Source organism: Cervus canadensis, chromosome 3 (assembly GCF_019320065.1).
Source record: "Cervus canadensis isolate Bull #8, Minnesota chromosome 3, ASM1932006v1, whole genome shotgun sequence".
NCBI classification, from domain to species: Eukaryota; Metazoa; Chordata; class Mammalia; order Artiodactyla; family Cervidae; genus Cervus; species Cervus canadensis.
The window spans coordinates 48306202-48318904 of NC_057388.1; the positions used below are offsets into that span (position 1 = coordinate 48306202).

The window sequence follows — 12703 nt, forward strand, 5'->3', positions numbered from 1 at the left end:
AATGCTCAAACTACTGCACAATTGCACTCATCTCACACGCTAGTAAAGTAATGCTCAAAATTCTCCAAGCCAGGCTTCAGCAATACGTGAACCATGAACTTCCAGATGTTCAAGCTGGGATTAGAAAAAGGCAGAGGAACCAGAGATCAAATTGCCAACATCCGCTGGAACATTGAAAAAGCGAGAGAGTTCCAGAAAAACATCTACTTCTACTTTATTGACTATGCCAATGCCTTTGACTGTGTAGATCACAACAAACTCTGGAAAATTCTGAAAGAGATGGGAATACCAGACCACCTGACCTGCCTCTTGAGAAACCTGTATGCAGGTCAGGAAGCAACAGTTAGAACTGGACATGGAACAACAGACTGTTCCACATAGGAAAAGGAGTATGTCAAGGCTGTATATTGTCACCCTGTTTATTTAACTTATATGCAGAGTACATCATGAGAAACGCTGGGCTGGAAGAAGCACAAGCTGGAATCAAGATTGCTGGGAGAAATACCAATAACCTCAGATATGCAGATGACACCACCCTTATGGCAGAGAGTGAAGAGGAACTAAAAAGCCTCTTGATGAAAGTGAAAGAGGAGAGTGTAAAGGTTGGCTTAAAGCTCAACATTCAGTAAACTAAGATCATGGCATCTGGTCCCATCACTTCATGGCAAATAGATGGGGAGACAGTGGAAACAGTGTCAGACTTTATTTTTTTGGGCTCCAAAATCACTGCAGATGGTGAGCGCAGCCATGAAATTAAAAGACACTTGCTCCTTGGAAGAAAAGCTATGCCCAACCTAGACAATATATTAAAAAGCAGAGGCATTACTTTGCCAACAAAGGTCCATCTAGTCAAAGCTATGGTTTTTCCAGTGGTCATGTATGGATGTGAGAGTTGGACTATAAAGAAAGCTGAGTACCAAAGAACTGATGCTTTTGAACTGTGTGTGGTGTTGGAGAAGACTCTTGAGAGTCCCTTGGACTGCAAGGAGATCCAACCAGTCTATCCTAAAGGAAATCTGTTGTGAATATTCATTGGAAGGACTGATGCTGAAGTTGAAACTCCAATACTTTGGTCACCTGATGTGAAGAACTGACTCATTTGAAAAGACCCTGATGTTGGGAAAGATTGAAGGCAGGAGGAGACGGGGACGACAGAGGATGAGATGGCTGGATTGCATCACAGACTCAATGGACATGAGTTTGAGTAGGCTCTGGGAGTTGGTGAATGGCAGGGAAGCCTTGCATGCTGCAGTTCATGGGGTCGCAAAGAATTGGACATGACTGAACAACTGAACTGAACTGAAAGTTCTTTCTTTTCGATAAGAATTAAATCCAAGGTATTAATTACTCTGACTTTGTCTACATTAGTTGTAATTGAAGTGTCAGGAAGCAAGATCCTTCTAAAAACCTTCCACCTCTTCCTCACATTTCACTTTTTTCCTCCTTGTGTCATTCTATATGTAGGTATTGATGAAAGTAGGTAGGATACATGTATCCTGGTAGACTCTTAATGTAACATCTTAGTTACATTCCCCTGGAAAAACAGATTATCTAAGGGTTTTCCTGATCTATATAGGTCTTGACTTCCTGGAGTTAAGAAAGAGATCACCAGAGAGCAAATGAAATGAAGTGCTTATAGTTTAAAATAAAAGTTTTGATTCCATGAAATAAAAAGTTTCTGCACTGGGATTTCCATTTGTTGTTTAAGGAAAAAAAACCAAACTCTATTAATAACTCATTTACACTTCTTGGTTGGAGAACCTAGCAAATGTCTCCCTGAAGGATAGAATTCTGCTTCTTTGCAGAGTCTGAAAGCTCTGCCACAGGAGGTCAGCATCCTACTCCTCCAGGTCTCAGGGCTTTCACACTGTGTTCACCTCCCGACCCACCTCAAGTCAAAACTAGGCCAAGTCTGAATTCACTGTGCCACTCTCTTCACTTTGCAGGCAGACTGAAGCCCTTCCTCTGCTGAAATTGCCTTCAGGTCTCTCCATAGTCTTTAGAATAAAATCCAAACTAGAAGCAAAGCTCTTTGAGGTCTGGCCCCTGCTTAACTCACCAGTGCATCTTCTGCTGCAGCCCTCCTCCACCCGTAACTCACCAGTGCATCTTCTGCTGCAGCCCTCCTCCACCCGTAACTCACCAGTGCATCTTCTGCTGCAGCCCTCCTCCACCCGTAACTCACCAGTGCATCTTCTGCTGCAGCCCTCCTCCCCCCGTCTGCTCGGTGGGCAACAATGTTCTCCACACAAGCTGTGTCAGTCCTGCCCCAAATGTGTTTGATATGTTTTCTTTGCCTCCAGGACCTTCACTGTTTGGTGAAGCACAGATCCCACCTCCACGGGGGTGGTTTCTCTCATCACCGTGGGTGAGGTGTCCCTTCCATCTTGAGTTAAACTCTGTCAGTCTTTACACTTCACATCAACTGTCCATTCTCATTTCCCTTTCCTATTCACATGGTGTGCTTTAGGGGTTAAAGCTGTGTTTCTTCATCACTTCCTACCCACAATACAAAACAATGTTTGAAACATAGTTGGTGGTCAGTGTTTCCTGAATAAAATCCTAAATTAACATAGTAACATATTAAATCACTTTATATCACCTTCCTTCTACATGCAAACATTTACTTCTAATTTAGCTTCCAGGAGCCAAAAGTGATCTGTATTGATGTGTGCTTTAAGAGGGAGTCAGAAATGTGTTATTTCTCAACATGTATACTTCATTTATCTTTGCTTACAATTCCATGAACAGAGGAGCCTGGCTGGCTACAGTTCTTGGGGCTGGAAGAGTCAGACACAGCTGAGTATGCACGCACACACAGCATTCCAGCAGAATGCATGACATTGGATTGTGCTCTAAATCTAGATGTCCATTTGACAAAGCAGTATAGTGGGAAAGTGGGGCAGGAAGAAAGCAAGAGTAAAAGCTGAAGCAAGGTTAAACAAAAGTGAAATTTTTGTCCAGAAACAAAGAAAGCAAACCATGCCTCTTCTGACTCCAAAGTACCCTTTATGAGAATGGTGCTACTGAAAAAAGAAAGAAAGAAAGGTCATCTCAGGGAAGATGACTCTTAAGTTTTCTAAAGTCATGAATGGCTCATACTAACAAACTTGAAATTCAATGAAATAATCTTGGGACAAAGTTATGTGATTATGAGTAAAGCTGTCATTTTGATGTCTCAGAAAACCCATGGGGCAAAACCTTAGATAGTATAGAATTTTTTCCAGTGATGATCTTTTTGCCTAATTTCCCTTTGTTCATCTATAATAATAATAATAATCAAGATGTAATTTTAAAAGTATCATTACTCTTCCTATGTATGAGATTGGTCAGTTGAGGGTCAATTTCACACTGAAAACTCTAAAACAATGTTTTCAAGGGTAGCAGCCAGTAGATAAGTAAGTCCCAAAGCACCTCACAAGTAAGAGCACGATCACAGTGCAGCTCCATCTAACAAGTCGATCATTCACCACAGACGCTCTGAACATCTACAGTAGCACATCAGTGTCCAAGAAGAGGACACAGGGCTTGCTCTCAAAGAGTTTCTTTCTCAGTACTCCCTGCAGCATGTTTCAAACTGATTCACTGAGCACAGATTCACCCCACCTTGATTCATTATGGGTTGATTTTTTGTTTTTAACCTCTTTCTCCAACAGACTGAACGCGTCTTGGCAACACAGAATAAATCTATTCATCTTCAAATCTGGAAGCACCTAAAAGTATCTTCAGCATAAAGGTTTGCTAGATCCTTGCTGAATTAATTTGAAAAAATTAACCTAATTATTCCCTGTAACCACCTAAGAATACAGAGTATCAAGTATCACTTCTCTTAGTCAGAGACCAAGTTGATATAGTTGAAGTTTATGTGGCCTTGACAGATTCTTCTGGAGCCATGAACAGACCAACTGAACAAACAAAAGTGAAAAACAAACTAATGAAAATACAGCCCATTTCTCCTTTCTGTTTGTGGACCATAATGTCTTATTACTGTACCATGATGTGATTCTATCTTCCATGTGACTGTCTTCAATAAGATTTCTCCGTTTACTCCTGTTCATGATATGAAGCAAAGAAAACAACAACAGATATGCATAATTCTGTTCTTAGATTTGCGGGGGGGGGGTGATTCTAGACAGTACGAAGTTGTTTGGTTCCACCTTCAAAAAGTTAATCTAAGGTCATCCCCTTTCAACTAAAGGAGAAAGCTTCACTGAAGAAATAAAAAGGACTGATATAAAATAAAAAGAACCTCAAAAAGGTGTGCCACCTGGGAAGTCAATGATTCAATCAGGAAACACTACTAATCTTAGTAACTTAGAGCAAAGGCCAGCTAAGGAGAAATGTTACCTTGGTAAATTATGATAACTGGGCCATAAGGAGTACTAAAGCCAGCATAAATTTAGAGGGTTTGTTCCTATGCCAACTCTGTGAATTATAGACGTATGCATTCATAAAATGTCTTTGATCATCAGAAATTGTAGAAACTTTTCACACATACAGTCTTTACTCTGAAATAGCATCTGTGAGAAGCCCTGCTCATTGCACATATCGTATGACAGCCAACCACTTTGTAACCTCAAAGGCCCAGCCTTCATGAGACCTACTTCTTGGTTTCCCAGTCAGCAGGGTACTCAGTGCAAAGCTATACAGGGCCATCAGTTCTCAGAGACTTATGCTTACCAGCCCGAAGCCATAGTCCATGGTGTCGGGGTGGATAATTATTTTCTTTTTTGAAGCAGCAATGTGATTATCTGCCCATCTTTTACACAAATATTCTCTTCAACATTTGCCTGGTATCCTTGATCTTTTCCATGAGAACCAGGCCAAAGAAGGGAGCTGGACTAGGCTTAAAGTCTGTCACTTGGGACTGACAGCACTTCAAATCCTCTTTCTCGAATGCAACCTAATTTTGCAGTGGATACGTCTCCGAAGCTGCTTGTGCCTGTGGTATCAAAACTCACATCTGTAGATACACTTGACTGAAAAGCACCATTTTGGAAGTCTGGACAGCCTAATCTGACAGTCTGATGCTGACAGCCTCAATACAAATTCTATTCAGTGGTCCTTCTGGCATTTCAAATTTCACTTATTCCACAAATATAAGTGAAAAACAGCCTAGCCAAAAGACAGGGTATCCAGTGACCACTTCAGAGGAACGGAGGTGATCACTGAGTAACTTTTTCTAGCTATAAGGTCCTGGGCAATGAACAAAGTGTACAAAATTTTATTTATAACTACATGCTGACTCTGTAAAACAATGATCAGCAGAAAGTTTACTCTCTGAAGGGTCTCAGCATAGAGTGAGTCCCTCATGTTTTCTTTAGAATTTCTGCTTTCAATCTACTGAGATGAAAATATTCCCCCAATGTTACAAACATGCCCTGTACTTAGAAGTATTCCTTCTGCACATTGTGAAGTGAAGTCGCTCAGTCGTGTCTGACTCTGCGACCCCATGGACTGTAGCCCACCAGGATCCTCCACCCATGGGATTTTCCAGGCAAGAATACTGGAGTGGGTTGCCATTTCCTTCTCCAGGAGATCTTCCCGACCCAGGGATTGAACCTAGGTCTCCCGCATTGTAGGCAGACGCTTTACCGTCTGAGCCACCAGGGAAACTCTTCTGTACATTACCAGATAGTAAATAAGAATGCAGATTTAGGATGGGCTTGATGGCACCAATAAAAATGGTCTTGACATAGCTGTTGCATTTATATAACATTCGTGACTATATAAAAAGACCAGCTGTCCTTCACAGGGAAGCTTCTGATCCAAAATTTAGGGCAATCATTAGATGCCCTAATGCAGTAAGTATCCAGAAGAGTTTGAATTTGTATTTCCATTGGTACAAATTGCCCCGAGGCTGAAATGATCTGTCTTTACCTCAGGAGTGAAAATCTTGGGCAATTTTTATTTTTCAGTTTTCCAAATGTTTAAGAATTGTTTTAGATATAAAACTAAGTGTTTCCATTCTTATTAAATATCTACATACATGTCCTATTTTATTGTTCAGTCACTCAGTCATGTCCGACTCTTTGTGACTCCACGGACTGCAAAACACCAGGCTTCCCTGTCCATCACCAACACCCGGAGCTTGCTCAAACTCATGTCCATTGAGTCAGTGATGCCATCCAACCATCTTGTCCTCTGCTATCCCCTTCTTCTCCTGCCTTCAATCTTTCCCAGCAACAGGGTCTTTTCCAATGAGTCAGCTCACATGTCCTGTTAGATGTGTAATTAATTTTAACAAGAGGCCATAATACTTTTTAGGGGGACACAAGACAGGGCTCTTAGGCTCTCATTTTAATTGACATTTTATATATGGTTTTCCATTTGAACAAAATGGGTTGAGAACAGTGGTGAAGTTCAGGAGTGGTCATCTTGTCTTTTTACGGTGGTTAATAGTTACCGAATTCTTATTGTGTGCCCCACATTTTTCTAAACACTGTTGTTTAGTCGCTAAGTCATGTCTGACTCTTTTGTGACTCCACGGACTGTAGCCCACCTGACTCCTCTGTTCATGGGATTTCCCAAGTAAGAATACTGGAGTGGGTTGCCATTTCTTTCTCCAGGGGTTCTTCCCAATCCAAGGATTGAACCAGCATCTCCTGCATTGGCAGGTGGATTCTTTACTACTGAGGCACCATTGATTAACTGCTTTAATCCTCACAACAAATTACCAGCTGTGTGATCTTGGGCAAGTTGCTTAGACTTTCTAAGCCTTGATTCCATTTCCAGAGAAAGAAATGGAAGTTTGGAAGGTTAAGTGATTTGCTTAAGTTCACCCTCACATCCATGAGATGTGAGAGTTGGACCATAAAGAAAGCTGAGTGTCTAAAAATTGATGCTTTTGAACTGTGAAGTTGGAGAAGACTCTTGAGAGTCCCTGGGACTACAGGGAGATCAAACCAGTCCATCCTAAAGTAGATTAACCCTGAACATTCATTGGAAGGACTGATGCTGAACCTGAAGTTCCAATACTTTGGCCACCTGATGCAAAGGGCGGACTCATTGGAAAAGACCCTGATGCTGGGACCCTGAAGCCTGGCGTGCTGCAGTCCATGGGGTCACAAAGAGTCAGACACAACTGAGAGACTGAATATAACTGAACTAAGTTCACTCAGCCAGTGGAAGGCAGAGCTGGGCTTGGTTTCAGCCGGCTGGCACCACGCCTAGTCCTCTGCCCCACCACCAGGACTGCCTTGGGTATCCTCAGGAGTTACTAACTAAAGACAGAGCTAGGTACTCCCAAAGGAAACGCTCACAAAGGGAGCACTCATATTCATGTTCACTTGCTCTGTGAGAGTCTTCTAAAATTCAAATGCACAAATGATAATGGATAAGAAACGCGTGAATTCTTTTCCTCATTCCCACCCTAATCTTCAGACAAGCTTTCAAGCTACGTGGCCTATAAATGTCTTTGAAAGGGAATCCAAAGCTGTTAACAACTTTCTCAATGGCTTTGAATAGAAGGTTCTAATGACCTTATGATCTTAAAAAAATTGTCTTTATAGCTAATGTATGACTGAAAAAAAAAAAGATAAATCACAAATTGAATGAACACCATACATCAAATCCCTTTTGTGACTAGTAAAATCAGGAACAAGGTGATTGGAGATGGTTTCAGAAAGATAGATAAATACAGATATGCCCAGTTCTTAAGGAATAATTTTTTAAAAATCTTAAAAGACAATTTGGCATCACTGAAATTCTGCACCATGGCTCCAGCCTGCCTAATTCATTCTTTATAAGAGGAGGGAGAAAAAGAAAGTCACTTCAACGAGGCTTACGTTTATGAAAAACACATGGACTCTTAAAGCCAGCTAGACCTGAATTTGCATCTCAGTTCTGCAGTTTTGCAGTTTTCAAGGAATGTGGTTTTGAAAGTTACTTAAATTCACAAGCCTCAACTTTGCATCTGCTAAAACAGAATAACTACCTTCTCGCAAGGACATTGTAAGGGTTATAGGGAATGTGTATAATACACTTGGCACATGGTAGGTTCTCAATAAATTGGAACCAATGATAACAGCAAGAAGAGTGTTAATAGAAACAATGAAAAATACTGCCAACAGCAGAGACAGTGGAAGTAGGATGATGGTTAAGAGCATGGGCCTGGGGTCAGACGACCTCAGTTTATTCCTGCTTTCCTTTCCTTGTAGAATTCACATCGTATCGAACAAAGGATGTTCTGTTTCTCTCTTTGCCCTCACAACATAATATCTCCATGGCTTTATTGTGACATCTTAGGCTCTTCAGTTGAACAAGTTACTTAAACTCTTTTCTGTACCAGTTACCATAGCTGTAAAATGGGCTAATAACAGTATCTACCTGCTATGCCATGGCGAGAATAAATGAGTCCATCCACGCCAAGCTTAGGATCATGTCTGACCATGACACATCATAAGAACTCAATGTTAGCTGCTGCTGTTTTTTCAGTCATTGTATGAAGGACCCTCCAAAACCAACACCAACCACCTGGATAAAAATTGCTCACCCATAATGTTGGTTAACAGACTGAAACCAGAAGACCATGAAAACTCCTGAGGATGGCAAGACAGCATTTCAGACTAACGGCTGGGATAACATAAGATCAAAAGCTATCTGAAGGGGAAAGTAAAAATTAGATTGCAGTTTACAAGGAGGGGTGACCAGTTAACTGGTAATCCCTACTTGGAATCCAGGCTTGCCAAAGAACTTCCCTATAAAAGAATTTGTAAATGTCACTTCAAAAAGTCAAAGCAAAAAAAAAATAGAAGTGAAGAAGAATAAGAATGAGGCAAAGGGAATACATGCCGCCTTCCTCCTTTCCTCAGAACATGCTGTGTTTTTTTCCCCTGTGCTTTGCCACATTTCTAAATCCTTTTGCAAAGGTCAGAGAAGCGGCACCAATCCCATTGTGTCACTTCCCCTCATACTACTTAAAAAAATTCAGCCACCTAGCAAATGTAATAAAGAAGGATTGCTCTACCCATAAAACATCCAAGAAACAGCTACCCAACCAGAGCATTCCGATTTGCAAAGATAACATCTAATCCTGCTGCTCTGGGTGTGGCTCAATGGTGAGGGATGGGGAGGCTGGGGTTCAAAGTGCTGTCTCCAGCATCTCACAGATTACAATGACGACATCAGAACCAGGGTGAAGAACAGGGCGCCCCAATTGCTGTCTGTACTCCAAGCCCTCTGAAGCTTGCACTTCCTCACACAGAGTAAGAAAATTGGATAAGAACTGGGTCGAGGTCCTTTGTGTCTCCAGGAAAAGCTGCAGGGATGAGCCGGAAAGAGCCCATTTTCTGGTCCAGGGAGAAGAGGCATGTTTTTAATAGTCTGGTGTGGCTGCAGCTCACTCCTCGAGAACAGGAACTTCAGCAGCCACTTCATTATATTTCTACTGTAAATGACACGGGCCTAAGCCAAGTCTGAGCCAAAACACCCTCCAGGATTCAGCTGGGGTTAGGTCATCTGCAGCCTATTGACCACTGCTGAACTCCAAACCCCTAACGAGGCATCTCAGCAACAGTATGTGTCCTGCCACTAATGAGGCTCTTTTTCCATGAATAATGAGAAAGAACATCATCTCTGTTGCCAGGTACAAACATAAACAAAGCTCAACACAGGGCCTTGGTATAGTGAGTTTGTCCATTTGCAACAAAGGAATTTAGCAAAGTGAGAGCCAAGTTTTAGTGGAGGGTGGGACAGGCTCTTGTAACAAATAATGTGAACATATGTTATCAGAATCTAATAAATCAGCTTTCGGTTGTTGTGGCATGGAGACTGTGCAATGGGATAGAGACAGACGACAGAAAGCTCCAAATGAGTTCATTGCTTTATTTTACAATCAGTCTGTAACACAAAGCTGATGATTTCTGTAATGAACTGAGATCTTCATGAAAGGGGCCTTAGGAGAGACCTGAGATCCCAAAGGCTCTATTGGCTAAACCTTTTCTCACGCCTTGATGTAGCAGGCTGAGTGCAGGCTGACTCTCGGGATGTGAACACTGAAGCCCTGCCATGACACTGCTGGCTTTGAGGTAGTATGTAGACGGCGCATGGCCACCTGAATCCACGTGCTGGGTTTCTAGGGTACCAAAAGGCCCTCAGTGTACCACGAGCATTCTGCCTCTAAGGCAGTCTCCTGGCTTAGACTCCCAAGGTCAGCCCAACAGTGAGATTCCAGCATATAAACAGAGAACAAAAGTGAGCTGACATGAAGGCCAAACAGTCTTTATTTTGTTTACTGTAAAGCGTGGCACATTCTTCTCTCTTTCTAAAATCAGTTCCATACTAGGTAGCATGTATTTTCTTACACAGGGTGCTCATGTTTGCACAGGCCAAGCGGTGCCATCACTGGCTGAGGGCTTTTAGTTTCCATCAGTCTGAGCAAGAATTAACAATAAAGCAAAACGAAAACAGTCTCACGATGCCTCAGTTCCTCCAGCTGCAGTGGGTAACGACTCTAACCTATTTCAGAGATACCTTTTGAGGAACTGTATGTCAAAAATAAGACTCAAATAGTATAGTTTGCTCTACATGTTTGATGAATTGCTAGAAATTGTGACCTGAATAATTCTTTCTATTTTCATGGAAAGGCATTTTATTTTAAATGTGGCAGTGTGTACATGTCAGTAATTCTTTAAATGCACTAAAAATGCTTACTTAATAAAGAATATTTTATAAAGTAAAAAAAAATCATGTAACATAAACAATCACTTCCTAACATCCATTTTATAAACAAATATATTTATTTTGGGGAGAGAGTTAGTGGAACATGGCAGAATGGTATGAAATTCTGCAGAGATTCTAGCAGCTAATTATGTAGAAAATTGTGTATAATTAATCAAATAGTAAATTCAAAGACAATGACAATTGAGAAGAAGATTTTTCAAATATCTGGTGGTATCAGCTTATTTTTCTGGTTTATTAAGAAAAAGCAAAATAAAATAAGCTCATGGGTGAGTAGGATAGAATGGCAAAGGGACTGCAAAGGCTCTCATGTGAAGAAATGGGAGTTATTCTGCTAAAGAAGAGAAGACCTGGGGTGAAGGGGCCATGATTTCATCTTCAAACATTACTGAACTGTCACAAGTTTGTAGCAGAAGCTACGAGCTGTTTTTGGTGAAGGAAATGGCAACTCATTTCGGTATTCCTGCCTGAGAAATACCATGGATAGAGGAGTCTGGTGGGCTACAGTCCATGGGGTTGCAAAGATTCAAACACGACTTAGCAGCTAAACAATAACAAAACCCAGCTGTTCTATTGCTTCAAAGATCTACATGACCAACAGGTAGTGGTCACAGTCAACCAGTGGGGGGGCAGTGCTGTTCCTACAGGGCATGTGCTGCCTGCAGAGGTTCTGAGTGATTCCTGACCATGGAAATCAGGTAGAAATTCTCCAACACAATAGTTATCAAAGTGCTGTGCTATTTGAAATGATCCTTCTCATCTAATCATTGAAATACATCAAGAAGAGAGGAATACTCAAGTAGATAAAAGTACCCAAGGACTTACCGTCATACTTCGCTAAGACTGCCTGAACATCAGCATATGCTTGTAGTTCCAGGAGAGCCTCTAAAAGGTTCTCATGGATGTTGAACATGCTCAGGAGAGGGAACTCCTTCATTAACTAGGAAAGAAGAAACCAAGGAAAAATTAATGTTTCTTATTTGTTAAGATATAACTAATACTGAGTTATTTATATACTATATATAAATAAAGTATAGTATAATTTTTAGAAGTACAATTAATACTAAATTACAAGCATTCACATCAATTATTATGTTGTAAAGCATTAAACGCTTAAATTTTTTCATGCTATTTTGGGAACAGCAACGTTGAATTTGTGAGAATCTAAGGTGGGAGAAAAATCCAAAAGTGAGGAGTTTTATGAACACTGAGGAAGATGATTAGAGGTAGTACTAAATGTTAAAATGCCTTTAAGGCCAAATAAGGTGAAGGTGGAAAACTGTCTCCTAGGTGTTAACAGCAGTTCTGGATGGAAGCCAGAGGGTAGAAGGAGAAACAAAAGGCATTGCTCTTTTGAGCAGCCTGATAGCCAAGTTAAAGACAAAAAGTAGGAAAATAACTAGAAGGTGATATGTGTTGAGAAAATTTGCAGGTAGTGATAAAGAATGGCAGTAAAAGAAGATGATGTTAAGGAGTTCCTGCCTGTTGGTCTCAATAAAACAGGAGTCAAGATTATTTTTCGAGACTGAGGGAACAGGTGACAGGGAGGAAGTAGGAAGACGGTGGTGAAAGTGTGGAACAATCAAGGATTACAGAGGCTGTCTTGGGCCCCAACAGACTGGAGACCACGGATTGAGAGAGTCTTCAATTGGCACTGTTGTCAAATTTCAGCTGACAGGGCTCAGCAGCCCAAGGACAGTGGCAAAGATGTCAAACGATGAGATTTAGCCTGGGAAAACTGAATTAGATTCAATGAAAAGTCAAGGAGCAAAAGAACAGGCTAGAATGGTGAAGGAATGATTAAAGGAAAGGCTCAGGTTCTAGACAGCAACCGGAGGAAGAGAGATCCAAAGGGAGTTAAAAGACATGATAATGAATCTCATTGGAAAACAAAGAGAAAGAAGAAAGGAACATGACCAAGCATTTCAGAGTAAAATCTTATCCTCAAGAAAGGTAAATCTCACCTGAAGGAAAAGACAACCAGGTTCTTTACAAAGCAAAGTCACACACGCACATATATACA

General features: G+C 41.1%; 1 protein-coding gene across 10 annotated transcripts in view; it reads right to left on the reverse strand.

The window, feature by feature from the left end:
• Window positions 1-12703, reverse strand: part of ST7 (suppression of tumorigenicity 7) — a 253196-nt gene that overhangs the window by 52698 nt on the left and 187795 nt on the right. For all 10 annotated transcript variants that reach the window (XM_043463117.1, XM_043463119.1, XM_043463122.1 and 7 more), the window contains one exon: window positions 11506-11620. In XM_043463117.1, the coding sequence (XP_043319052.1) occupies window positions 11506-11620 (115 nt within the window). The remainder of the gene's footprint in view (window positions 1-11505; window positions 11621-12703) is intronic.